A 27,988-nucleotide genomic window follows, 5' to 3' on the forward strand; every position below is an offset into this window, starting at 1 on the left:
TGTGATTTTATCAAAATACTACACATTCAAACATGGAAACTGCTTTGGCTATTACAGCAAAACAGCTAAATCCTTGTCTCAGCACTGAGGATCCTTCATGTTTTTAATGGGAATTTGAGACCCAGAGATTAGTATTTACTAGTCCCTATGCAATATTTGAGTCATTGCAACCATTATTGTCTGTTGAAATAAAGAAAGCTCCTGCTCCTAGACAGCTTCTTAGACCAAAGGACAAGGCTTAAAATGATGCTCATTTACAACCATGTAATTTAAAAATCAGTTAAAAGAAAAAAGCCTCACATTTTTCCCAATAGAATTCAGTATCTTTTAGAAATATTGCCAGTGAGGGGCACCTGGGTGGCTCAGTCGTTAAGCGTCTGCCTTGGGCTCAGGTCATGGTCCCGGGGTCCTGGGATAGAGCTCCATATCAGGCTCCCTGCTCAGCGGGAAGCCTGCTTCTCCCTCTCCCACTCCCCCTGCTTGTGTTCTCTCTCTTGCTGTCTCTCTCTCTCTGTCAAATAAATAAAATCTTTAAAAAAACAAAAAGAAATATTGTCAATGATACAGTTGAATGCCCCAAGCATAGAAATGTGGGGAAATATTCTGATACCGTAAAGAAGAAACAACTCAACCATCTTTCTGGAATATTCTATTTAAAAAAAAAAAACAGTTTACGATAAGCATTCCTTACACCTTATGTATTTATTTACACATAATGCCTCCAAGATACTTAATTAAATGCATGAAATTATTTATGCGACATATATTTGAACTCTGACAGTAACGTCAATTTCATAATGCTTTTTGTTTTTTTAAAGACAATGCCTTGTAGCACTTTTATTTAGCACTCAGCTAATATTCTGTAGTCTCCATTTATATTTCATATACAGCAACAAGTATGCTTATTTGATATTAATAATGTCTAAAAACAGTTTGAGAGAGGTCACTTCTTATTAGAGATGTTATTTAAAAATAAAGAACTTAAAGATTTGGTCAGGATTTAAGGGAAATTGGGTACTGGATCACAATGAGTTAACTGATGCCTCAAAATTTCTATAAAAATCAAGTCAAAATAGTGAAACTGCATTAACTGAAAAGAAACAAGTAAATGTTTTAAAATATTCCAATAGTAAACTTTAATAAATCGATCCATTTTAAGGTAAAATGGTTAAGGACATGAGATGGATATTTGGAGAATCCTCCCTTTCTTGCCACCTCAACATAAGAGATATATTTGTTGATATAAGGTAAAGCTCTCACATTAGAACTTGCTTTAATGTAACAGTATAAAATAACATTACAGCATAATAAAATAGCTTTAAAATGATATATTTCTGATTCATAATTGCAAACATTTCTAAAACAGAACTATTTTAATATTGCATTTTATTACCACCACAGCACCCACAGCACTAATATTTCTCTTCTAATTTTATACTCCCTCCCAGGTCCTACCACAACAATAGGCATGAAATGAGATTCTATCAACAAACAATGACCCTCAAACATATATCATCAACAAAGAGTTCTCTTCTGAGTTCCAAAGAGATATATTTCCCATTTTCCTGTCTGACATTGATAATTGGATTTGACATTCTGAACTCAACATACCCAAAACAAATTTATGATCCTTTGTCAAAACATACATTGAATGAATGGCATCACTATCTATCTGTAACACAGGTAGAAACCTTCACGTCATCTAACACTTCCTTCTTTATCCTACCCATATGCAATTACAACCAAGTCTGGTCAATTTTGCCTTCTAAGCAAAATTATAATTTTGCTTATAATTCATCCATTCTTAATGAATCCTGCCATAGTCATGGTCAAAACTGGGCCTTCACTATAGCTTCCTAGCTGACTTGGCTTCTCTACTCTAGCTCCCTATTAAGTAGCCAGAATGATCTTTCATAATTGGAAATATTTAAGTTACCCACACTCACATCCTTCAGCCACATAAGCACACAAATCCTTCCATGGATTCTCACTGTTCCTAGACTGAACATAGAAGTCCTTTCCATGACTTACAGATCTTGCATGATATGTCTGCACTTTCTAGAAGAACATTTCGCAGGATATAGCCCACCATTCTGTGCTCAGCCACAGCAGCCAACTTACACTTTCTTTCTTTCTTTTTTTTTTTTAAGTATTTTTAGTTATTTTTGAGAGAGAGAGAGAATGAGCAGAGAGAGAAGCAGTTTCCCCGATGCGGGACTCGATCCCAGACCCTGGGATCATGACTTGAGCCAAAGGCAGATGCTTAACGACTGAGCCACCCAGGTGCCCACAACTTTCACTTTCTTAAATACATCATTCTTCATCCAGCTGTACGTTATCTGCATATGTTGCTTCCTTTGCCTGGAAACTCTTCCCCTAGCACTCATCCCATTTTTTTTTTCATTCATTAGATTAGACTTCATTTCTTTAGAAATCCCTTCCTTAACCTCTCCAAGTTGGTTGGTGTATCTTGTTTTCTACCATGCTCTGCAATGGACCAATGTCCGTGTCCCTCCAGAGTTCCCTGGGGGAAATCCCAGCCTCCAATGTGATAGTATTAGGAAGTGGGGGCCTTTGGGAGGTGATTAGGTATTAAGGGCGAAACCCTAATGAATGGTATTAGCACCCTTATAAAAGAGATCCCAGAGAGATCTCTAGCTCTCCTTTTCCCATGTGAAGATACAGCAAGAAGATGACCATCTATGAACCAGGAATCAGACCCTCAGCAAACACCAAATCTGCTGGCAACTTGATCTTGGACTTCCTTGCCTTTAGAACTGTAAGAAAGAAATGTGTGTTGTTTAGGTGACCTAATCTATGGTATTTTTGTTATAGCAGCCCAAATGGACTAAGCTACTCTTCCTCAAGGTATTTATTATACCTACATTTGACATCAATTTGTAGGATCTGTTGATTAATTACCATTTTCCCATAGATTTTACACTCCTTAAAAACAAGAACCCATAGTAGTCATAGCAGGTACTCAATAGCTCAATCTAGCAGCTATATAAATGCTTGCCACATAAAATTATAATAATTAAATTGAAATAATGTGAATTTTTTCCTATGTCTTAATATTTAAATGTACACAAAAAATATGAAAGTTAAAGTACTATACTGGAAATTCTGAGAAACATAACGAATTTATCCTTGATCTCTTTTCTGTCTTCTACAGGAATTTGTAATCTCACTGCTGGGGATTACAGTAGCATGGCAGAATTAGACACTCATTTATTCAATATGTAAACACACTATATATTACACATGGTATTTGCCTTAAGGATGGCATATTGAACTAGGAAAATCAAACCCTAAATATGAAATATTAATCACAGTAGGAATTTCAAAGCATAAATCAAAAATTACCATTAGGAAAGTCCTGAATTATCATCAGATGAATCATATAGACAACAGGAACAGGAAAAATGAGAGAGAACAGAGATCATTAGAATTTGAGAATATGATATACTGAAGACAAAATCTGAGATATAGCCCTGAAACTTGAAGAAGTCTGATTTATTTACTTACTTACTTACTTATTTTTAGAGAGAGAGAGCATACACACATGTGTGCAGGGGTTAGAGGGAATGGGAGTGGCAGACAGAGAATCTTAAGCAGCCTTCACACCCAGCACGAGGGCAACTTGGGGCCCAATGCGGGTGTCCATGTCACGACCCTGAGATCAAGACCTGAGCCGAAATCCTGGAGGGGGGTTACACAGGGAGTGGGCACTGTGGTACTGCAGAGGGTACAGAAAAGGAAATGGAAGGAAATCAAATAACTACATGGACTCTAAAGTAACTCATGGACTCTACAATTTAAATCTTTGAGGCTATAATGATGATTTATCCTTGTGAACATTTAAAATATTTTCTATGCCATTACTTTGATCATTAATTATGTTGTACCTAGTGCTTTCTTTTCATTTGTTTTGTAAAACTACTTTAAAAATTTTATCTTATAATTATTTAACTTTTCACATAATTCCCAATTTAATATGATGACTTGATGGGAGGAGATTATTTAATTTTTCTTACTTTAATTTTTTTTCTTAGAGCATGCCAACAGTTGAAATTATATCAAATTACTAATAAATATTTAACTTTACTTATGGGATTAATATCCTTACTATTCTTTTTGTATTGGACTTCTATAGATAACTGGAAATATATGATACTTTTGTGGGGTCTAGAAAGTGAGGATAAAGATTGGAAAAAATCTGAGCATTCCTTCTTCCTCTTAAGTGTATATCGTGACTCTGGAGCTATATTAGGGCCCTCAGTATGTATTAGCTTAATATATTTTGCCTCTGAACCTAATTAACATATTTTAAGCAATTTGTAAGCTCTTCTGAAAAATAAGAATGTGTTTTAAGTATTAGGACTCTAGTATATTTACTAACTTCTACTGACACTTTAAAACAATGTGTAATAGGGACTTTCACATTTTGGCAGTTTTCCCACTGTGGTCAGCAGAAAGACATTCAAATCCTAATTTTAAAAAACCTATAAATATGTTATAGTGCATGGAAAATGTAAATTAAGGTAGCAAGTGGAGTTAAGTTTGCTATTCAGCTGACCTTAAAACAGGAATAATACCCTGGGTTATCTGGGTGAGTTTGGAATACTCAACGGGTCCTCAAATGAGGAAGGAGGAGGAAGAAGAGTGAAAGTCAGAGTCCTCTGAAGTAAGAGAGACTCAAACACCCGTGGCTGGATTTGAAGATGAAATGTAGGCACGTGGGCAGCTCCCAGAAGAGAAAAGCCATGAAAATGGATCCTCCAGAAAGGAACACAGCTGTCCTGATATCTTGATTTTAGCCCAGCGAGAGCTGTGTTGGACTTCTGAGCTACAGAACTGCAAGATTATACATTTGTGTTGTCTTAAGCCACTAACTTTTTGGCAACTTTTGACAGAAGTAATAGAAACCTCAAATACTACCACCTCTACGTTGAGCACAAAGAAATTCTAATACCTTCTATAGTCGGCACTGTCCACTAGCACACTGCAGTAAGTTCCTGAACATCCTTCCTGGTTTCTTCTCATGGTTCTAGTAGAAATGGCTCCATTTCTCAGCTAATACCAGCTAAGCCACATCCTCATGAGTAGAGTATCACATTCCACGTAGATAGAGCCTAAAAATCCCTGTAAATCTGCTTTAGAGAAAGGAAGACTATTATTTTTATTTCGTGGTGCTCTCTCCCAACGAGGAAATCTTAAGCTTTCCTTTCATACAGTTGCTTTTCTTTTGGGTGGTTTTCAAAAGAACTAAATGTATAGCAGATTCCAGCTTCAGTCCTCAGCCTTGGGGGCTACTGCTCCCCCATCAAACAGCCCATCTATTGACAGATTTATTAAATCTATTCTAAAAATTAAGCCTCCTAGATTTCCTGTCTCCAAATCGAATTTGAATGTGATCCTGCAGGCACTCACCTGACCTCCCCTTGAACTGCTATCAGGGGTTTTGTATTCTCTCTGCATTTGACTCCCCTAGGATGGCTAGCAATGACTGAGGTGTCACCTCTGACCTTCAGGTTTAGTCAGTTCTCTGCTTGATTTATCTTTTGGTTCTTATGATCCCTTCAGTGTTGTTTATGCTTTCTTTAGTTTCATGTTAAAATAAATCGTCTTTTACCCCATCTTTGCTAGAAAGACCTTTGTAGGACTAACTCCCAAATCCCTTTGCCCTAAGAAGTCCACAACTTATATTCCAGAATGAAGAAAGGGTTAGTGAAGATTTATCCAGAAGTCTTCAATTCTCATTCAGAATATTTAGGGAAATATCCACCATCAACAACCAAACTCTCAGGGAATCTAACTGATAAACACTTTAGGAATACTGGAATGTTTAAGCAAATCAGTCAGAGTATATTTTTATGAGAATTGTAATAAAAAATACTACAGTAGAGCTTGGTGTCAGATGTCTTATAACAGGTTGCAGATATTCCTCCTCTGAAGTGTATGCACCGCTGTTATATTTCAAGATGAGTTACAAAGTTCATATGGAAGAAATAAAAAACTGGAGTACTTCTTCCTGACAATGGGTATGTAAAAGTAATGAAAATGTAGCACACACTGCTGGTGGTCTAGGCAATAATTATGCTCCATTCCTTTCTTGGTGATAGAGCTTGTCTGTGATGACAATGGTTGAAATTCTCAATTATCTGCCTTCCTGCTCTCTCTTTTGCAGCAAAGTCACATGTATGATACAAATGCTAATCAATGGGATTTTAGGAAAATTATGCTAAAGACTTCTCAAAAATAGAATATATATATATATATATATATATATATATATATACACACAACATATATAACACATATATTACATATAATATGATCAAACAATATAGATAGATAGATGGAGATTTTTTTTTCTGTAATAAAAGAGATTTAGTAGATTTATTTCCTGTCATTCCTTATAAGTATGTTGACATTTAAGGGTGTGATGACTGGAGCTGTGGCAATCATCTGTGACCACGAGGAAAATGCCTAAGACCAGATAAGCAGATCCTCAGCCCGTAATTTCCTCTCTCAAACTCACTCCTTTTACCAGCATGGGGGTGCTACAGACTGTGTCCCTCCAAAATTCATATGTTGAAATCCTAACCCTCAAAGTGATGGGATTAGAATATGAGGACTTTGTAAGGTAATTAGGTCATATGAGTGGGATTAAGGCCTTTATGAAAACACCCCAGAGAATCATGGCAAGAAGATGGCTGTCTATGAACAAGGAAGTGGGGTCTTAACAAATAAATTAGCCACAGCCTTGATCTTGGATTTACCAGCCTCCAGAACTGTGAGAAATAAATTTCTGTTGTTTACAAGTCACCCCATCCACAGTATGCTGTTATAGCAGCCTGAGTGGTCTAAAACAAAGGATGTTCTTTCCATAGTTTTTTAAATCTACGTTTGTATGTATTTATTGTATATGTACATATACTTTATAATATACTGAGATTAAATCATACCTGTCATAACCCGGTTCTCTCTCTCACTTTTCCCATTCACAATATATCCTGGAGACTTGCCCATGAACACACACACACTTTATACATTTTTTAAACAGCTCCATAATAGTTCAAAATAACTTTGTATAAAAGTATATATGCAACAAAATAACTTTTTTTATACAGGTGAGAGTTCTCTATCAGGATTGTTCTTAAATGCTCTTCACATTTCAGATATATATCCCAGAGAGCATTTCAAATTAATATGTGTATATATGCACACAAAAACTCACGCTCATATACATACCCACAGACACACATAAACACTTACAGATTTATACAGTACCCTCATGTGTTCCAAGTCATTATTTGTCTAATTGTCCAGTCCAGCATCCATACCCTCCATAGCAGCTTTATGGAATGTTTCTGATAGAGCGGTGTTCCATCAATACCATCACCAAAACAATGAAGAGGTGTCAGAGATTACACCTGTCATTGAGTTTCTGGCAATGTTCTTTCATCCAGTTTGACTGGTTTGGGACTTTGGACACCTAACAATTTTGTGTTTGAAAGAGTTAATACAGATTTAATGTACCTGTCCAATTCATAAAATGGAAGAAGGAGCACAATAACCAAGAGTGTCTGGTTCACTTTCAAAAGAATTCCTATATTTTGAAGATGTGAAAGTTTAAGCCAATGAAAACGTACTTCACTAAAACATGACAAGGAGATTTAAAAAGACTGTTTTATTTGCTAGTGCTAAAAAGCCTCAGACTTGTCCATACGAAAAAGTAGAGTACGCTATAAATGGATACTATTACAAAAACACACGCCCCACATTATCCAGTCCTGTCAGTTGTCCTCAACTTACGGACTTGCCCCCCTGCTTCGAATATATTCACTGCCGGTCACCCGCAACCCCAGACGTACATTACTGATCCTAGTGCATCAGTGACAGCAGAGCTATACACAATATTAGCCAATGTTTATCTGATAATTTTTTAGGATCTGCCCTTTCAAACTACTAACACTTCAGGTGACTGTGTCCCTTTCCCTGCCATTTGCTGAAAGTGCTTTATTGTTTTAGAAACTGTTGTTCCTAATAATAATAATAAATACAAGTCTTGCATCTCTTCAATGCCTAAATCTTATTAATAATGTTTCCTTTTAGAGTCGTACGTAAATGCCATGTTAAATCTTATTTTTTGTAATCTCTTTAATCAGAAACAAGGAAATTAGCCAGCTGTTTGGAACTCATTTTAAGAAGTAATTAAACATCTGATTGAATATCCATGCATATCAAATAGGAGAGGCTAGTGTTTGTACACAAGACAGACTACACTGATTATAATTTAAAAAGGTCCTACCAGATGACAATGGTAGAGTGGTGATGAAGGATTTGCTCCAATATTCTATGTCTATGATAATTTTTCCTAAAAAAAAAAAATCCCATAGTTTGGCAAATAGTTTAGCATAACATGGAAACCATAGGAACCAAATTCTTCATCATTGAAACACATCTTTACAGTTGAATACCAATATTTTTTGTATTATGCAAAGCAATGATGCACATTCTGCAAATTTTACAAAATGAAATTATCAGATATTTTGTTATAAAAGCATTTCTCAGTACCTTTTGCATTTTAAGGTAGATAAATACAAAACAGCAAAAGAATTATTTTTAAATTCATATATGTATTAGTTGTTTTAGGAAAGATATATAGTGTGTTTTAATACCTACAATGTATAGGCTATATCCAGAATAACTGTGGAATAATTTAATATCTCTTTAGGTCTTTTCCTATAGAACCATGCTGTGATAGTCCTTGCATTTTAAAGTATATGTTTTGAAAGATAAATATGAAAAAAATGAAAATACGCACTTTAATATTTTATAGTACTAATACTAAGTCTTTGCTTAATTGGTCTGGTGCTTGGAAAAGTCAGGGCTGTTTATTTAAATCATTGGCAATCGGAAAAAAATAAAAATGCTATACCTTTGAGCTTTATATTAAGATTTGCATAGTGGATCAGACTATTAATCTTTTTAGTCCAACATCACATAGTGGACAATTTTTCATGCTTAAGAAGAAGATAAACTCCTCCATAACACATATGTCCAATCGTGCAATGAAATTTTATTTCCTGGACTTATTCAGAGTAAAAAGTGTCTATTCATCATTATGCTTCATTTTATGATGTAGACTATTGCCCAGAGGAATTCCGTAAAGATCCAAAGATTAATTTTACATGTGGCACCAAGTTGGACTTGAACCTAGACTTTGAAACTTGTAATAATTCTTTCACTATTGTGATTATTTTTCATAATTCCCTAGAGGTTACTGTAACATGAGTCAACATTGTTTGATAAGTTGCAGAAATGATGTATTCCAGGGCAATGAAATTTGGCACATTTTACCAAAGATTTTCAAAGCTTACTATTACAACAGTTGATAAAGTTCTAACACAGCAGTTCAAACATTGCTATCTTATATTTGTATCCTAAAAGATTGTGGAACCAAGAGTTCAACGGTGTTCTGCAATATTTTCATAAAGTATGATTTATCTTATAGCCCAGAATTTAGAGGGTTATATATGCTCATTGACTGTAAATTCAGAGTTGTCCAAAGAATGTCATAGTGGTTCAGTTGATAAAATACTCCTTAACTGAAATTATCTTTTATTATTTTTTTAAATTTTTCAATTTGAATATAGTTGGCATAGAATGTTGCATTAGCTTCAGGTGTACAGCATGGTGATTCAACATCTCTACATGTTATGCTATGCTCACCACAAGCGTAGCTACCATCTGTCATTATATAGCACTATTACAATATCACTGAGTATATTCTGAAATTATCTCTTATTTTACAGACTACATTAAATTGTACTAAAGGTGAAGGCTTTCCTGGGTCTTTGGTGTCTTCTAACTGCTCTGATTGTGCAATTCTATGTAATTCTATATTTTCAATATCAACTCCAGGTCCTATAGAGAGTATAGGTACAAGTTAGTATGATTTCTAGAATGTCCATGTAAGACCATCACTTATTTCTTCTACTTCTTCAACAAAAGATTCGGTAAGTTCCTGGACCCAGGTAGTTTGCCTTGGTCTTAGATCAAGTTGACCCGGGAAGGCTGAGGATCAACAATGAGGACTTTATTCCGGATCAACTGTACTCTACTGAACTCTCTGGTCATGCTGCATTTTGGATTCTACCAATATTGATGAGCCTCAATGGATGTAGGTTTTGTGGGTGCCAGCACGCATCCAGACTTGCTTCCAGAAGTCTGGGCTTGGAAGTAGGAGTTAGTTTAGCTTTCAGAAGGTCTGGTCTGCAGTAGTGTGCTGATACAACTTCTTGAACCTACTTCTGTACTTTTTTTATGTGTAAATGTAGTTTGATTTACCAATGAGGTGTTCTTGTCTGATCTGTCTCTCAGTCTAAGCCTATTACTGATATGTGTCACTAGTAACTGTGTACCAGCTAAACAGGGACAATACCTATATCTAGTTCTCTGGTCCTCCTGAATGTGTATGTGTGTGTGTGTGTGTGTGTGTGTGTGTGTGTTTAGTATTAAAATTTCAAAAAGTCAAGAGGACTATGTAATAAATCCTCATGATCCATCACCTAACATCAACAATTTTCATCTAATCCAATGTACCCTCCACCTCCCACCAAGAGACACCTATGCTCCAGTCATAAAAATCTACTCTCTGTTGGATAAACACATGCATTTCAGCCTTTCCTCGCACTAATTTCTCTGCCTAACGTGCTTATAACATCCCAGTTCTTTATTCTAAGCTCAGCAGACTCCTTCGCTGTCTAGTTTCACTTTAATCTTCTTTGAGAAGTGTGACCTGAAAACCAAGCTCCCTCTTTAATCCGTCCCTGCAGCATTTTGAAGTCATTCCATCATTTTTTAAATTATAGTTTTTGCAGGCACCTGTATGATCATATTAGGAAGCGGTTACTTATGGCCATGAAGATCATCTTTTTAAATATTTTTACATTATGTGTATAACTCTTAGAGCTGAAGTGTGTTTGAATGAGACTATAACAAATCCTTCATAATACAGTATTTATTATATCTTGCATTTCTCCTTTAGACTTAGTGGATAAAATACTTCCTTATTTGAGTAAATTTCTAGTACATGTGTTATTATTTTTCATCCCACTGTCCTGGATAAAATAAAATTCTGAAACAGCACCAACTTCATATTGGTTATAAAATATGCATATTTGTCTCACTTTAAAGTTTATGTTTGGGAATCATATTGAGTCTAAAAACAGTATCAGCAACACCACCTACAAATCCCAATGATGTTCATCCATGTACATTCACCCACATTTCACTACCTGGTTCATAGGGTTATTGAACTGCTCATTGTAATTTAAGTGAAGTGACAGGTCAGTTCAAGCAGCTGATTTGATCTTGTTTCTGCTCCTTGATTTTGACTGAAATTACCCACAACAACCAATGTGTTGATGTATTAACATGGCTTCCTGCCCAGTGGCATCTCTGGCACAGAACAGGGTGGAAATTCAAAGGGCTTTTTTTGGAGAAAGTGGGTATGGATGAGGGCATATGAATTATTTCAGTTTCAGGACAGATACCGTACTTACTCAAGGGAAGTAAAATGGTCCAGCCGTATACATGCATATAAAAGATGCCTCCCTGAATAATGTGTCTTATCAAACTTTGAAAGTTGAATTTAAAACTCCACCAAAATACTTAGTTAAAATCTGTTCACTTTTTGTTGCCCCTTCCGAAAATTTAGGTGTGCATTCTCTAGGGGAAATATATCCTTATATGTGTCTTATAAGATATATATAGGATATATAAACTTTAATATTTCTTCAGTATATATAAATTTATTTATATGTAGAAACATATATATATATATAAATTTTCTAATTAAAAATAATTTAACTAAGAGAATAATGATTTTTAGTAGTTGGATTCCTAAATTACATCTTGCTCTAATAGAATTACTAGGCACATTAATCAACCAGGTCATCAACTCTGATTTTATAGGGTTTACTCTTCAGTTAAATTAGATCATCCACGGGTGAGGAATAATATTTTTCCACAGCCATTGGGCCAAACCTGAAAATACAATGATTTTTCATCTCTAAAGGCCTGTCAGTAGCAATTAAAGGGATTTATTATTAAAGTGTCTAAAATCACAGATTCTAATTTTCTGCTTCAGTGTATGAGTCTGTACTATTATATTTGCTCACAAATTTGCATAATTTAGAAGTTTAAAACATTCCCAAACTTCAGGTATTTATTCTCTGTCATGGCAAATGTACTGTCCCATATTTCTAATCTGCTTTTGCAGATTACAAAAATGTGTCAAGAAAAAGTCTCACTGCAACTTTCCAAATAAAGGTATTCATCAGAAATGTAGTAGAAGACACTGAATTTTTTAAAAATTTTATTGTAAGCTAACCTTAGGTAACCAACATTAGCAGAAATTTTTTCAAGGTTCACCCACATCTTCAATACATAATATATATTCAGAGGTTTGTAGTGGATTCACATTTTAGAAATAAATATTAGTAGTAATAATGCATGATTTTGATTAACAAATTAAAATATCTACTTCTCAGTTAAGTGAAATATCTCATTTAATCCTCACAAAGCCTTTATTAGTTGCATTAATAGATGAGGTTACTAAGACTTAAAGTGATTGAATTCCTAATCACTCAGTTAATAAACCGATAAGCCAAGATTCCAACACTGGTCTATTTTCATAGATTGCTTCTTCCCCATTGCTTCATTTTGCAGTGGTCAGGAAGGTACAGGGATTGTACTTTAGATAGTTCTACCTGCCAAATTATCAGCCTACACTTTCTCCTTTAATATATCAGTATACTTTAATTAAATAAAATACACTTAAGCATAATGGAATTTCATAGGAATATGTCACATTACAGAACGTGACAATGCAAAATAGATCACATGTGAAAATAATGTAAAAAAAGAATTTAAAATTTTTGATATTTGTTTTATTAAAATATCAACCTCTAGGTGGATTTATTTCATACAATAAGCTGAATAATATGTCTAACTTTCTTGGAAAATATTTGTTCATTGCATATGCAGGAGGGAGAGAAGCTATTCATTAGTTGTCATCTTCCCAAGTAATTATAAACTAGAGAACATGCTTGGAATCACTTTGGGGAATATATTTCTAAGGGAAAAATAGTCAAATGTATATGTAACAGCTAAGCATTCCTAAAGGGTGAGATTCTCCAGATTTACTTTTTTCAATGCTTTAAGTTTAGTCTTAGGAACTGTCATTTCTCTTGTTCTGCATTAAATATGGCATTAAACCAGCCACACTCTTCCTTTCAAGTTGATTTGTGTTCCCTGACACAGGGACATCAAATCACTGTGGGGTACCCCCCTGCTCTTCATTACCTGGGAGAATAAAATTGGTAGAGATAGAGCCTCACTGGAAAACCCAACTGAAAGAAAGCACAGAGCAAAACCATTGATTTGACCTGTTAAATGGATTATTTGATCTGCATATAAAATTTTCTTATAGTTTTAGGTTGTCACTAAATTGATTTATGATTAATGCTGGGTGAAGAGTTCAGGATAATAAATCTGGACTGAATCCATACAAAAGCATACATATATATTCTGTCTACCAACAGAAGCAAGGGCTTTTTACTAGCTGTGTTCAGGTCTGATTTGTGAAATCTTTCATTCTAAACAACTCAGATTCAAAAAGAGAACTCATCTTGTCCTTATTCTATTCCTTTGGAGTCCTTGGGAGATTTTCTAAATACAGTTGTGGAAATAGACTCTAGGATTCCAGGTAGTCATGTGTATGCAAATGTGTTGGTGTATTTTAGAGTTTCATCACCTATTCCCTCTGTATGTTTGTTGTCTTTCCTTTTAAGCCTGATGGAAGCAGGAATAAGCAAAAATATATAGACTAAAAGAAAAAAAAGAGAAATTATTCCAGGAAGCATGGGAATTTCACAGTATATAGACCCTGGGGTACAGACTACATTGAAGAATATTTAATATAGCATAACACAGTATTCTCATTGGGCTTACCCAGCTGAAGACTGAAAAACAGCAACATTAGTAAGTCAAAGGAATGAAATAGATTTGCATATTTAATGTAAAACTTTTTTTTTCTTTAGCCTAATGGCTACTTTTAGGTGGAGACGAATAATTTTTTTTATCATATTCTCTTTCAGAACCCTTCATCTAGATAAATGATATATCTTTTTCTAGGAGAAATATTTTATGTCTCATTGTGTTAAATGTTAATATGCAATAACATTTTTCTTTTTATGTTTTTAGTCATTTTATATTTTAGTCTCCACAAAATCTGAATGTTTATAGCAATTATTTGAATATTCAATCCATAGATAAAATTTTTTGAAATTTAAGCCATTTTAACCTACCTATATAGATTAATTTGTCTTCAAAATTAATTTGAAACTAAATTAATCAGATAATATGTTTTCAAATAACAAAGTATTTTACCTTTGAATGGCATTGCAGATATTAATATAAATACAGAGATAGGCATATTCACAAAACTTTAGTACATGTCCTGGGAAACATCTGAAATACCATACATTGTTTATACTGGGTATGAATTAAGGCTGTATGCTTTCTAACTTTTTTAAATCATTTTTTCCTTATAAAAAAAGCAATATACGTACAAGTTTGCAGAAATATTAACCTAAAAATATCCGCATCTTGAATACTGCAAATTACATTTTCTTGGTCAAAAGTATGAATCTAAATAACCATTCATATTAGGGTACAGAATGAACATTAAGGTAGGACTCATGAGCTAATTACTTAGCTTTGGACTTTGCAGAGTTAATTAGCACGACCTCCAAGTGTCTTTTATCTCTAAAATGATATAATATCTGTCTAATTTACCTAACAGGCTTTTTCTGAAATAAAGAAAATGAGATAATAGGTGTTAATGCATTTTCTAATCTCTGAAATGCTGTTTGAGGATGATTTCTTAGAAATTTGTGTTTACTATTTTCCTGCCTTACATATATACCTAAATAGCATTTCTGTAGAAATGGATAGATTAAAGAAAATGTTATTCCATGAGTAGCATGTGAACAGAAATAAACTGCAAAGTTTCAGGGAAATTGCTTGTGGCCACTTAATGAACTCCCTGGTACCTCAGAGAATGCAATGATAACTGAAAAAAAGTGATGGATGGTGAGAAGCACGCACCAAATAAAAGTCATCGAGTCCTGAAAATCATATGCATATCCTCTCCCAATCTGTAATTGCCTTCTCAATCACTAAAGCAGTCTGCATGGGGATGTCATTTTCTATTTCCTCACAAGGACATGACCTGCACAGCACAGACAGTAACAAGACATCATCTACCCCTTGCCCTGTTTTTACTATCTTTTGTCCAAATCTTTGCCGTATGTAACTTTAACCTGATTTTGTGAATAACAACATTGGGGATCAGACTAAATGAGGTGTTTGTCTGTCTCCTGAATACCTCAGTGAAACCCTAGCTTTAGTGGTGGGCAAAGGGTGGAGAAAAGAAGCAGAAGAGAATTCTGAATTATAGATTCTGTGGAACGAGGAACTGATGGGATCGTCCTATGAGTCTGTTCCAGGTAGGAGAGATCTGCCTTTGGATTGGAAGGGAGAGAACTGACAAAGCTTAACCCATTACCTAATAAAAAGTCATACCTAACTATGGAAATTACAGTTAATGACAATTTGTTCACAGCACATGAGAACTTTAATTACATTTTCTTATTAGCAATCAAAACAACACACAGATAGCTACAATTATAGTTTGTTTTTATGTCCCCAGTAGAACAATGGTTCTACATTTCCATGGGATTGATTATGAAGGAACAGAACAATTCTATTTAACTTTTGAATGGCATATTTGATTTAGGAGGACTTGAAGAATAAAGCCAACTTTACAAAAGTATTCAATTTTGTATTCTGCAATTTTTTATCTTTTGGAACATTCATCCATTTGCAATGTAAATTAAGAACTAAACAATGTTTGCTTTAATTTAACAAATATGGAAGGACAAATTATTTTTTTAAAGATTTTATTTATTTATTTGACAGAGAGAGAGACACAGTGAGAGAGGGAACACAAGCAGGGGGAGTGAGAGAGGGAGAAGCAGGCTTCCCGCTGAGCAGGGAGCCTGACATGGGGCTTGATCCCAGGACCCCGGGATCATGATCTGAGTCCAACACACTCTTAACCACCCAGGCGCCCTGGAAGGACAGATTTAAAAAAAAAAAAAAAAAAAAAAAACGGAGACATTTTTCCAGCAAGTATCTGAGCAATAATAATAATAATAATAATAATAATAATAATAATAATAAAGTACTGTTGAATTTTTACTGAAAATGTAGAGATTCAATCATATGCTTGCCTATGTCTCAGTCTATGCTCCCCATTTGCTTAGAACTGCTACAGTGTATAAGGGTATTAAACCAGAAGCCGATCATGGAGAATCTATTCACTGCCTTTGTTATATAATATGATATGCCATTTCCCTTTTCTCTTCTACTTCCACAAGAAAATCCTTCGTTTAGAAGTATTTACCAATAAGAAAGTCCATTTCCTCTTGCCTAGTAGACAAGCCTTCACAGCATACTGATGTCATTTTGTTGTTTTAAAACTTTATATAATAAAATATTAATGACTTTAATGTGGTTTCTTTTTTTTTAAGATTTTATTTATTCATTTGAGACACAGAGATACAGAGAGAGAGAGAGCATGAGCAAGGGGGAGAGGCAGAGGGAGAGGGAGAAGCAGACTCCCCGCTGAGCCAGGAGCCCGATGTGCGGCTCGATGTGGAACCCGATGTGAGGCTCAATCCCAGGACCCTGGGATCATGACCTGAGCTGAAGGCAGACGCTTAACCATCTGAGCCACCCAGGTGCCCCTTTAATGTGGTTTCTATGGCCCTTGACTAAGTGCTAAGGCTTTTCTAACAAAATGCCATAGGCTGGGTGGCTTAAACAACATACATTTATTTCTCATAGTTCTGCAGGCTGGAGGCCTGAGCTGAGGGTGACAGCACAGAGCCCTCTTCCTGGTTTGCAGATGTCTTCTTGTGGCCTCACATGGGCAGAGACAGGGCTCATGTGTCTGTTCCTCTTCTAATAAGGCTAGTAATCCCATCACAAGAGCTCCACCATCATGACCTCATTTAAACTTAATTAGGCCCTCAAATTCCATCTCTATATACTATCAGATACATATGAATTTGGGGCAGGGGAACACAATTCAGCCAATCAACCCTTAGGATTTAGACCCCAAATTCCTCATCGTGTACTACTCTAATTTTTGCCTGTAGATGCAAGCCCCTCTGGCCTTTGTGGGGGGGTTCTAAAACACAAGTGTCTCTTTCGTGCCTTGGCACCTCTGCAAGTGTTTTCCCTTTTCCTCAAACTCTTTCTTTGCCTATGCTTGTCTGGTCTCTCTTCATTTGATTCTCTAGTGAAACAGCCTCCTCTGGAAGTCTTGCTGCCTCCAATCTCCTCTGGCCTCTCTCACACCATGTTGTCCTGCTTTGGCTACTTTCTAGCATTTATCGATATCTAGAACTAGCTCCTTTGTACCTTGAGTTACTGATTTTTTGGTCTACTTCTCCCAGAGAATATAAAAATTCCCTGAGAACAACCTATGTCAATCTGCCTTGTCCTCTGCTTTTCCTCGAATGCCTAGCATACAGTAATCACTCAAGAAATACTGAATGAGTTCATAAATGAAAATTTACTTATGAGGTAAAAACAACATTCTGGATCTTAGAATTTGAAATTGCCTCTCAATGTAAAATTAATAAAGCAGGAGTTCCTATGCTCTCAGCCACAATAAGCATGACAAAAAAAAAAAAGTTTTAAAACAACAAAATGACATCAGTATGCTGTGAAGGCTTGTCTACTAGGCAAGAGGAAATGAACTTTCTTATTGGTAAATACTTTTAAACGAAGGATTTTCTTGTGGAAGTAGAAGAGAAAAAGGGAAATGGCATGTGACAAAACATAAAGAAAAAGCAGCAGAGTGTGGAGGAAAGGAGAGCTGCTCTCAGTGCTGGGAATAATGGGAATGGACTGGTGTCGACTTTGAGGTTCCTATGCCTGAGAAGAAGAGAGAGAAAGACAAAGAGAAGAATAAACCTGGGGCACCTGTGTGGCTCAGTCGTTAAGCATCTGCCTTCGGCTCAGGTCATGATCCCAGGGTTCTGGGATCGAGCCCCACATCGGGCTCCCTGCTCGGTGGGAAGCCTGCTTCTCCCTCTTCCACTCCCCCTGCTTGTGTTCCCTCTCTCTCTGTGTCTCTCTCTGTCAAATAAATAAATAAAATTTAAAAAAGAGAGAGAGAGAGAAGAATAAACCTTGAGTGTAGGAGAGAGGCGGTAGAGGGCTTGGTGCCTGCACCTCAACACCTCCATTCCTGCAACTCTTGGCAGAAGACACCACATGACAACAAGGAGAGATTATGGCTCCAGAGTCAGACAGCACTGGCTTCGTCCCAACTCAGTCACTGTGCCCCTTAATCTTCTTTAACAAATGTCACTTGTGAAATGAAGGTTTTGTCTTGGGGGGACTCTCTTAATGAATTTTAAGTCCAATACTTTGTAGTATTCAGTAAGTGATTACCATGTTTCACAACATTTAGTCAATTCGTGGGTAAAAGACAGGGAGAAAGGCATGCTTGACAAGACTACAAAATTTGAGATGATAGGTTTCTTTATAGCAATTATACTGCTGCTGCAGATATTAAAATGAGGTTGTCAAAACCCCCACTAAAAGCTCACTAAAAAACAAAACAAATGAGCAAATAAACAAGCAAACAAAAAAAGCCCAATCCGACCTGTAAGTACGGAGAACAAACTGGTGGTTCCCAGGGGGGAGAGGGGTGAGGGATGGACAAAACAAGTAAAGGGGAGTGGGAGATACAAGCTTCCAGTTAGGGAATGCGTAAGTCAGAGGGATAAAAGGCACAGCGTGGGGAACATAGTCAATGTTATCGCAATCACACTGTACGGTGACAGATGGGAGCTGCACGCACGGTGAGCACAGGAGGAGGTACAAACTTGTTGACTCACTATGTTGAACACCTGAAACTAAAGTAACATTGTGTGTCCACTATACTTCAATGAAAAAAAAAGGCACATGCTTCAACCTTCAAGATCAATTATCCTTTCAATTCTTAATGGTTGTAGGTAAAACATAAATAAATAAAATGAGGTTGTTTATGAGTTTATTTCCCTGCGTTGACGAAAGATCTGAATTCACCATACCCAAGCACAGTCTGATAATAAGGCCTACATCATAATTTGCGTAGGTGGCCTGGCAAAGTGAAAACAAAGCGTATGATAGAACCATCCAAGGATGAGATACAGTGAGGAAGCCCAGCCTTCTCTAGAAAGAAAGGACAAGAGTTGGAGAATTAAAAAACAAATTGGTTTTCATTTATTTCTCAAAGTGAATATTTGCACATGATTTGTAAGAATCAAAAACGGGTAAGTATTTGGGAAGTCTGCTGTTTCATGATTAGGAGTCTTGTGGTTACGCAGGGCACACTCCACTTTTCTCGGGAAGAGGAAAATGACTAAAATCTTGCTGATAATTGGGAACATTTCTTTGGAAGCAAATTCCAGGAGAGTTGTTTCAGACCATGTCCACCCAGCATCCTGTCCCACTCCATCGATCGCCGGTCACTGGACCAGGTTATTTAGCGATGGCCTCCAGTCACTGGGAACAGGTTACGCTCGTATGCTCTATTTAGAACAGCTATGTTTACACATATTTATCAAGGGCAATTACAATCGAAAACTGCTGATTCTTGAAGTGAAATAATTGAATTAACTGTAATCTTAGCAAGATTTTATTATGCAGTGTAGAAAATGCCAAATTGGTTGTGATTAAAACCAAAGCTGTTTAGTTTAGAATTTCAAGTAAGAAACACAAGCAGTTACCTATGGCAGATACCAACGGAGGTTTAAAAAGCAGGGAACAATCATGACAGTGGGACGTGACATAGATTTGCAGGAGTTCACAGCGTTTGTATAAACATGTGGAGGAAAATGAGAACTAAATTCATTGAGCATCAGTCTGGGTCCTTCCATTGGTTCTCACATTTCACTTAATTCTAAAGTAGTTAATTTTAATTTTACCTTACAAATGATGAAAGCGTGATTACAAAGTTTTAAGAATTTTTCAAGTATATTTATCCCAGCTGTGAAGATCTTGTTCTATACTCTGCTTTTTTAAAGCTCACAATACGTAAAATATTATGAGGTGATGTTTAGGTGAGGGTGAAATTTATACAGACATGAGTAAAGAACATGGTCCGTACTGGGGATATAGTATAATCCTTAATGATTTTGGAGGATTCTGGGAATACCCCATAAACAGGAGATGTCCAGAAAAAAATTCCTTTCCAGGGCAGTGGAGGTCTAAGGAAATGGGAATTTGTCTTTTTTTTTTTTTTAATTTATTTTTTTTTAATTGGGAATTTGTCTTTTTATTCTCTTCCCCAAATTAATGCTTTTTAATTAAAATGGCAAGTCCCACTGTGTCCTCCCAGGGCTCTCCAGCTGCTTTAACACGTGAAATTCAGTGATGAGGACTAATATCTAAAAACTCAAGAAAATAAACGCCCCATGGTGTGACACATTTCTTCCCTCTGCTCTTTCAGAGGGATGGAGATTTCTAGAGGAAAAAGCAGGGTAGTTTCCCTGATGTTGAGGACATATGAGTGACAGATTTTGGGTGCGTGCAAACCAATTCAAATACTGTCACTTGTGGTTGAATCACTAGGAAAATGCCTGAAGCGTGTCCAGCAAGTCCTCTGAGAGAAAAGCACTTATTAGGAGATAGTAGCAGTGACTTTTCTCACTCAAGGAGAGAAAGACTGCCTACCTCTCCTTTCCGAATCCTTATTGTGCAGGTCAATGGGTCCCTGATGCTGAGACTGAGACTCGGGCATCAGGTATGCCATTGATGTTTTGCTTTGTTTTACATGAAGTATAGTTGACACATAATGTTACAATAGTTTCAGGTGTACAACATAGTGATTCTGCAAGTCTATATATTATCCTATGCTCACCACAAGCATAGCTACCATTTGCCACCATACAACACTATTACAATACCATTGACTATATTCCCTATGATGTACCTTTTATCCCCATGATTTTTTTTTTTTTTCTGATCTACTTTCCTTTCATTAAAGCTCTTAAACAATTGCTGAGAGTGGGAGTAGTCCTAAAAGAGAAGCACCACACTGTGCAACGGGTTTCCCCTGGCTCACACAGTGTGAATACTCATCAGAGAGCATGTGTTAAGGAGTTTCCCTGGGCATTAGAAGTCTGCCAACATGGTTTACATAAAATTAGATAACCGAAGTGGAATCATGCTGGTAGAGGGCTGTACAGATGAGGAACACAGCACTGATCCGAATAGAACAAACACTTGTTTATTATCAGGCTCTGGGCATGCTCATCTAGTAAACAGTACATCAAAATAGGTGCCATTTTCTCACTGGTAATTTTCAAGATATAAAATAAAACAGTAGGGATGTTAAGATAACATTTACTGGGGCAAGGCTCAAGATTCATTTGATGTGAACAGGACTCAGTCATAGGTGCGCCTGTCAGCACCGGATTCTGTGGAAAACAAGCAGCACACTCTCCAATTCCAATACGCCATTCCTGAGTACGATTCTGTGCTACTCTCTGAGAGCAATGACCAGAGTCAGATACCAATGTTCTCTTGGCAACAGCAGGATTTTGAATTACTGTCCGCCTCCATCATTTAGTGGCAACCAATCAGCCCACTAAGAGTAGTGGTCAGTGTATGGGTGAGAGAAAATGCCTATAAAGGGGCTCATGTGATGCTCTCCTCCTGCTTCATACAGAATCTGAGGTCATTACCTGTGGATGAAGGGATAGGATTTTGTCCTCAGTGTGAGTGACTGAACTGTTCTTTCAAGGGAAGATTTTTGCTTTGCTTTCTCATTGACCGAGAAGTCTTATAAAAACAAACAGGTTCTATCAAAAATAAGTGTTTGAGGGAGGAAAAACAGGATTTCAAGCAATTTTGAGCAGATAAATTTTACTTGTATGAAATTCATTAATTTATTGCACATTTACTGAACACCATTTATATGTCCGACATGACAAGAATGGGAATGACGACCGAAAAACCATATTGCCTCCAAGGAGCTTAAGATAGATAGTTTTTGATATCTGACATATAAAATATGATGCACATACACAGTGAAACATATAAATGAGAGCACTATGTTATGAGAGCAGTTAGAAAACACAACCACTTAGTTCATACATAGACATTGGGAAAGTAGTGCTACAGGAAATGGAAATAATGGAAATTAAAAAAACAATAATAAAGTAGCTTCCTTATTCTTTATCTTCAAAAATGAAGGCTATCAAAGCTAAGGATACGTAAGGAGTTTTCCTCCTCATCTCTTATATGTAAGAAGCACTACTCTTCAGTTCACACTAACACCTTTTTAATGGTGACCTAACTTCACTGAAAAGCTATTGCTCTTCGAATCAGCAGGGTTGATAAGTCAAAGTACATCCCAAGCATGGCTCTCACAGAGCTCTCCCACGGTCTAAAGGGGAGGAGAAGCACTTTAGTAAATGGCCTTCTACAAGTCATATGATACCATTTTCAGTGTGAAACATCTTAACTTTTACTCAATAGCCACGTTTGAATCTATGCAATATGAACAAATTTGATTGTTCCAAGTGGACAGCAACCGCCTTCTTCCTAAGATTTTGGCTTAGCTTCAACATATGCTTAGAACATTTGAAAAGTTTGCTGCACAATGCTGAAATATGGGGAGAAGTAATTCCCAGGATTGATAAAGACCAAAACAAAGAGTCACTTTAAAACAATGGCTCTTGAAATACGAATTAGTGGAACACACAAGAAGAACCTTCTAAAGAGGTTGACTGTATGCAAATAACTTCCACTCAGGAAGTGGAATTTGGGGGTGGGGGGGCAAAAAGTAGGTTCCCTTAATAAGACATACATTTACTTTGCAGTTGAAGAGTGAAAACTACTTTGAATTTATATTATTGTTAAGTTTTATAAAATAAAAAGTTGTTGCTAAGTTTTCTTCATTTTCTACCTTTAGTTAGGAATGGAATCAGGGCAGACCCTTTTGACGGTCAAAACAAACAAAGCTTGGGGTGAGCTGGAGAAAAATACTGATCTAGGCAAAGAAAAGCTCTTAACTATTCAAAAATCTATGTCCCCATTCATGTGGTAACTACTGGAAGCATAGCGAGGTCCTGGTGACTATGACAGCCCTGGGGGGGGAGGGGATACATCAACATCCTGTCATTTATGTGACAAAAGAAATGTAGAATTTTATGTGAATCAAGAGTAAGAACTTTCAAAGGATGATTTCTCCCTTCATGCACATAATTTTTATAAAATCAGTCCATTCTATAGATGAGTAAAATGAGGGAACTCACGAATTTAAGTATTTTTTCCTCCTTTTGCACTCATAGTACATCTCATGTACTATGATCCCTCCATAGACTAAGAAAGGGTCTGAGATTATTTTCCTAAAAGTGACAAAGAAGAATCTTCTGTCATCTTAAAACTGTACAACAACTTGAAAGTTTACCTGCTGCAATGGAAAATTTATTAGACAGCATTACCCAAGATGTGCTGGGCAGAACAATAATCCCTTTAAATATGCACATACATATACTGGACCTCTGGTCAAATATGCTTGGACAATGATACTTACTATGCTTAATGAACACTCCTTGTGAATATTAACATATTAAAGCTGCAAAAAAGACACACAAATTTCCTTGTTGATTCAAGGTATTTTCAGTTTCACATATGACAGGCATGTAACATTTACATAAATGAAGGTAGTGATTTTTCCTATGACTTGTGCAATGAAAACATTCATCTCTTCATTCCCAGTTCAATTCTTAATGCATTTTATCTTTTTTAAATTGAATGTAGACATAAAGAGAAGGCTGTCATGATACAGAATTTCATAGAAGTGAACTCTTTCTCTTATGAAATGGTAAATTCACAAATTTAATAGATAGAAAAATATGCATGTATTTCCAATATATGAAGTATAGCCACATGGAAACATTCTAATATTCATTCCCAACTGAATTCTCTGAACCAATAAAAATTATTTTCCAATTTAATAGTTCAAGTTTCCCAATCATTAGCTTGGCATTGGCAGATAGTTGGCAGTTTATATAGGGAATAAGAAGCAGATTATTTCTGTTTGTTAGGCTTCAATTCCTGCCTGCCTGGATGTGTTAAATCCCAAGAAAATGCTGCAGAGTTCAATATATGCATTTTATAAACTTTCATACTGCAATTTCCTAGGAGCTCAGGTATTTATTACTGTGACAGTCCGTGCTTAGTTACTGGGATATAACAACTGATTAAGGTATTAAATACATATATATTGCACATTCGCCAATGGGTAAGGCTATTAGGGCTCACATAAGCAAATGGAAATACAACCTCTGCATTATTTTTCTAACCACCATAACTAAAGAAACAGACTACTCGTTCAGTAGGTGTGAAATTCCACTTTAGGTACAAGCTACTCTAATTTCACAGTTGAATCGTAGAGTTGTCACAGAGCCCCATTGAGTAAATCTCACATTTGCATGCACTCAAGGTCATTACTGAATGTGATTGAAATGAGATTCGACACCTCCATTTATTTGTTGTCAGGGAGTGGGTTTTAAACTTGAACAAACTCTAATTGTGCTTATTCCACAGCCAGCTAGCGTGATTTCAGTCCTATCTTGACTTGTCATAACAAAATTTCCACTTCTAAAACACTATCTTTCAATAATTCTACTCTGATCAGATTTGCAATGCAGTATTCTGACAGATACTGAATTTATATCATGCCACATAAATACCTAGGATATAGGTTTATCATTTAATGTGATTTTACTCTGAGAAGGTAATAATATAAGCTTTTCCCATTAGACTATGCATAAAATTCTCATTCAAAAATGAATCTTGATACCAAATTCCAGGAATGTAGAAGAAAGGAAAGTCTTTCTCACTCTGTGGTCACAAAATCCTGTATATCAGTTATTCACCAAATGTCATCTTTTGAACGCTACCATTGGTGATATAAGTAGGGTCTTCAACAAGAAAGTTTTATTCAAAATTTTATTAAACTCTAAACCATTACTAAATACCATTAAATTTAAAAGCATGATGTCTTTTTGAATGTTAAAAATTAAAGAACTACAGCTCTTTTTCGTGGCGCTTCGGAGGCGGTAGGCTGCTTCAGGATGAAGCTGAACATCTCTTTCCCAACTACTGGCTGCCAGAAACTCATTGAAGTGGATGATGAACGCAAACTTCATCCCTTTTATGAGAATCGTATGGCCACAGAAGTTGCTGCTGATGCTCTGGGTGAAGAATGGAAGGGTTATGTGGTCCGAATCAGTGGTGGCAATGACAAACAGGGCTTCCCCATGAAGCAGGGTGTCTTGACCCATGGTCGTGTCCGCCTGCTGCTGAGTAAGGGGCATTCCTGCTATAGACCAAGGCGGACTGGAGAGAGAAAGCGCAAATCTGTTCGGGGTTGCATTGTGGATGCCAATCTCACTGTTCTCAACTTGGTCACTGTAAAAAAAGGGGAGAAGGATATTCCTGAACTCACTGATACTACTGTGCCTCGTCGCCTGGGGCCCAAAAGAGCCAGCAGAATCTGCAAACTTTTCAATCTCTCTAAAGAAGATGATGTCCACCAGTATGTTGTGAGAAAGCCCCTAAACAAAGAAGGGAAGAAACCTAGAACCAAAGCGCCTAAGATTCAGCATCTTGTTACTCCACGAGTCCTCCAGCACAAACGGCAGCATATTGCTTTGAAGAAGCAGCGCACTAAGAAAAATAAGGAAGAGGCTGCAGAATATGCTAAACTTTTGGCCAAGAGAATGAAGGAGGCCAAAGAAAAACGCCAGGAACAGATTGCCAAGAGATGGAGGCTGTCCTCTCTGAGAGCTTCTACCTCTAAATCTGAGTCCAGTCAAAAATGAGATTTTCTATGAGTGACAAATAAATACGATCAGACATCAAAAAAAAAAATTAAAGAACTACAGCTTCCTAATAACATATACGGTCAACCTAATTTTACATATTATAATATTAATCCCAATGAAGATCTCAAACAAGGCAAAATGCATCTGTGACATAAGCATACTGACTTGTTCTTTTCCCTGTGTTGAGAAGGTCCCAGGCTGTTGCTTTTGGGCTATTTCAATACAAATTAGTTCTTACTGCATGCAATTACAAAGCAAAAAAGGAAATATTGATCCCATCACTTGTTATAAAATTTTATGTTGAGCTAACAAATAAACAGTGAACTGATGAGTGAGAAATCAATAAGTTCAGTGTCTTTGAGCATTTTGGGTTTCATAGATAAATAATAATAATGATTATGTCATTCTACCAATAGATTTTAAGATCAGCTTCCCTTAATCTCTACTTTGGGAAATTAAATAATCAGGATATCATTAGCTCAAAATGTCTCAATACATACATTTAATTTCAGATACCACATTTCCTATCCCATATGCACTTATTAGTTCTCTGCAATTTCATGATATTAAGCTAGATATCACAGGACCTAGAAAGGGGGAATAAAACTGGTACTTAAGTTGCTTACAGTTCAATGGGTAATAACTTGCAACCATAAAAACTATAATTCTTTCTAAATAATATAGAATTAAGTACCCTAAGCACTGCACGTATACAATGCTTTGGAACTGCAGAAAGAAATATTACTACCTGGTTATGACCAAGCAAGAGGGATTGGAGAGAAAGTGACCACTGAAGCAGTGTATTAAAGGATGCTTTATATGTAAACATAAAAATACATGCAGAAGCTTATCCCAGGTAAAGGAAGTGGCATTGGCAAAATCATGGAAAAAGAAAGACACGATACATATGTGGGTAGTTATGTGTGTCCAAAACTTAAGATGCATGGTAAAGATAAATTTGAAAAGATACGTTGAGCAAGTCTCTAGAAAAATGGAATGACGCTGCAAGAATTAACTTATTCATAAGGCCAAAGATTCTAAAAAGGACAGATTTTGGTGGGCTGCTTGACATGGTGGAAAAAGCCAGAAGATCTGGACAAGCCCCTTAAACTTTTGAACTTCACAGTTCTGATCTGTAATGCCGAGCAATCGATATCTAACTCAGGACTTACTATGAGAAGTAACTGAGAGAATAAAGACCAGGGGTTCTAACCATGAGCACAATACATAGAAGATGTATATTGTTTCCAAAAAGTATAAAAGCTCAGCCTTAGAACAGTCACACTGGCCTCGTGCATGGGGTGACTGAATTTGGGTTTAGTCCAATGCCAAGGTTAATTGGTCCTAAGTTTGGGAGTGACAAAGGAAAAAGAAAATTTTAAAAAACTACCATTGTGTGTCTACAGAAACTGTTAGTCACTAGTTTCATGTTCAGTTTTAAGGGAGATGATTTTTTATTAATTATGTTTAATATATTGTCATTTGCAATGTTTTAAATAGCCTAAAAATATAAATTAGAGTGTATTTGAGATTACCCCTCATATTGCCTCTTATTATTTGGTCCAGTCTCAGAATGCTTGCCAAACTCAAAACCTCAGTTGGAACGAATACCAAGGTTGGCCATTCTTGGTGACCCTGGCCAAAGCTATTTGAACCAGGAAGACAATTGACTCCTGGGCCATCAAATTACAGGAAGAATAATGATTACTTAAACTGGTTAGGCAATTTCTATTAACTTCCAATTGAAATACAGAGTCTGTTACTTGATAGGGGTAAAAATAGTAGAATGACACAGAGGAAAAAAACAGAGAAGAGAAAGCTGAGGATTTTAATGGTGCTGTAGAATAGAGATGAATTAAATTCTGGCAGCACGGCAATGTGTTGGACCTGAGCCAGACCGATTTCTGTTTCTGAGCTTCATTTTCATTAGGCCTGTGACCAAT

The 27,988-nt window shown here is 36.3% G+C and overlaps 2 protein-coding genes across 6 annotated transcripts in view; one reads left to right on the forward strand and one right to left on the reverse strand.

Annotated features, from left to right (window-relative positions):
- Nucleotides 1–27,988, reverse strand: part of ROBO1 (roundabout guidance receptor 1) — a 1,122,251-nt gene that overhangs the window by 902,343 nt on the left and 191,920 nt on the right. The window lies entirely within an intron of this gene.
- LOC112821045 (small ribosomal subunit protein eS6-like) lies at nucleotides 25,275–26,085 on the forward strand. Its single transcript, XM_073897969.1, has one exon. It carries the CDS (start codon nucleotides 25,293–25,295, stop codon nucleotides 26,040–26,042), a length of 750 nt encoding a protein of 249 aa, XP_073754070.1. The 5' UTR covers nucleotides 25,275–25,292; the 3' UTR covers nucleotides 26,043–26,085.

This window comes from Callorhinus ursinus, unplaced genomic scaffold (assembly GCF_003265705.2).
Source record: "Callorhinus ursinus isolate GAN/ISIS: 27379988/994484 unplaced genomic scaffold, GSC_fseal_2.0 scaffold1, whole genome shotgun sequence".
In the NCBI taxonomy this organism is placed as follows: domain Eukaryota; kingdom Metazoa; phylum Chordata; class Mammalia; order Carnivora; family Otariidae; genus Callorhinus; species Callorhinus ursinus.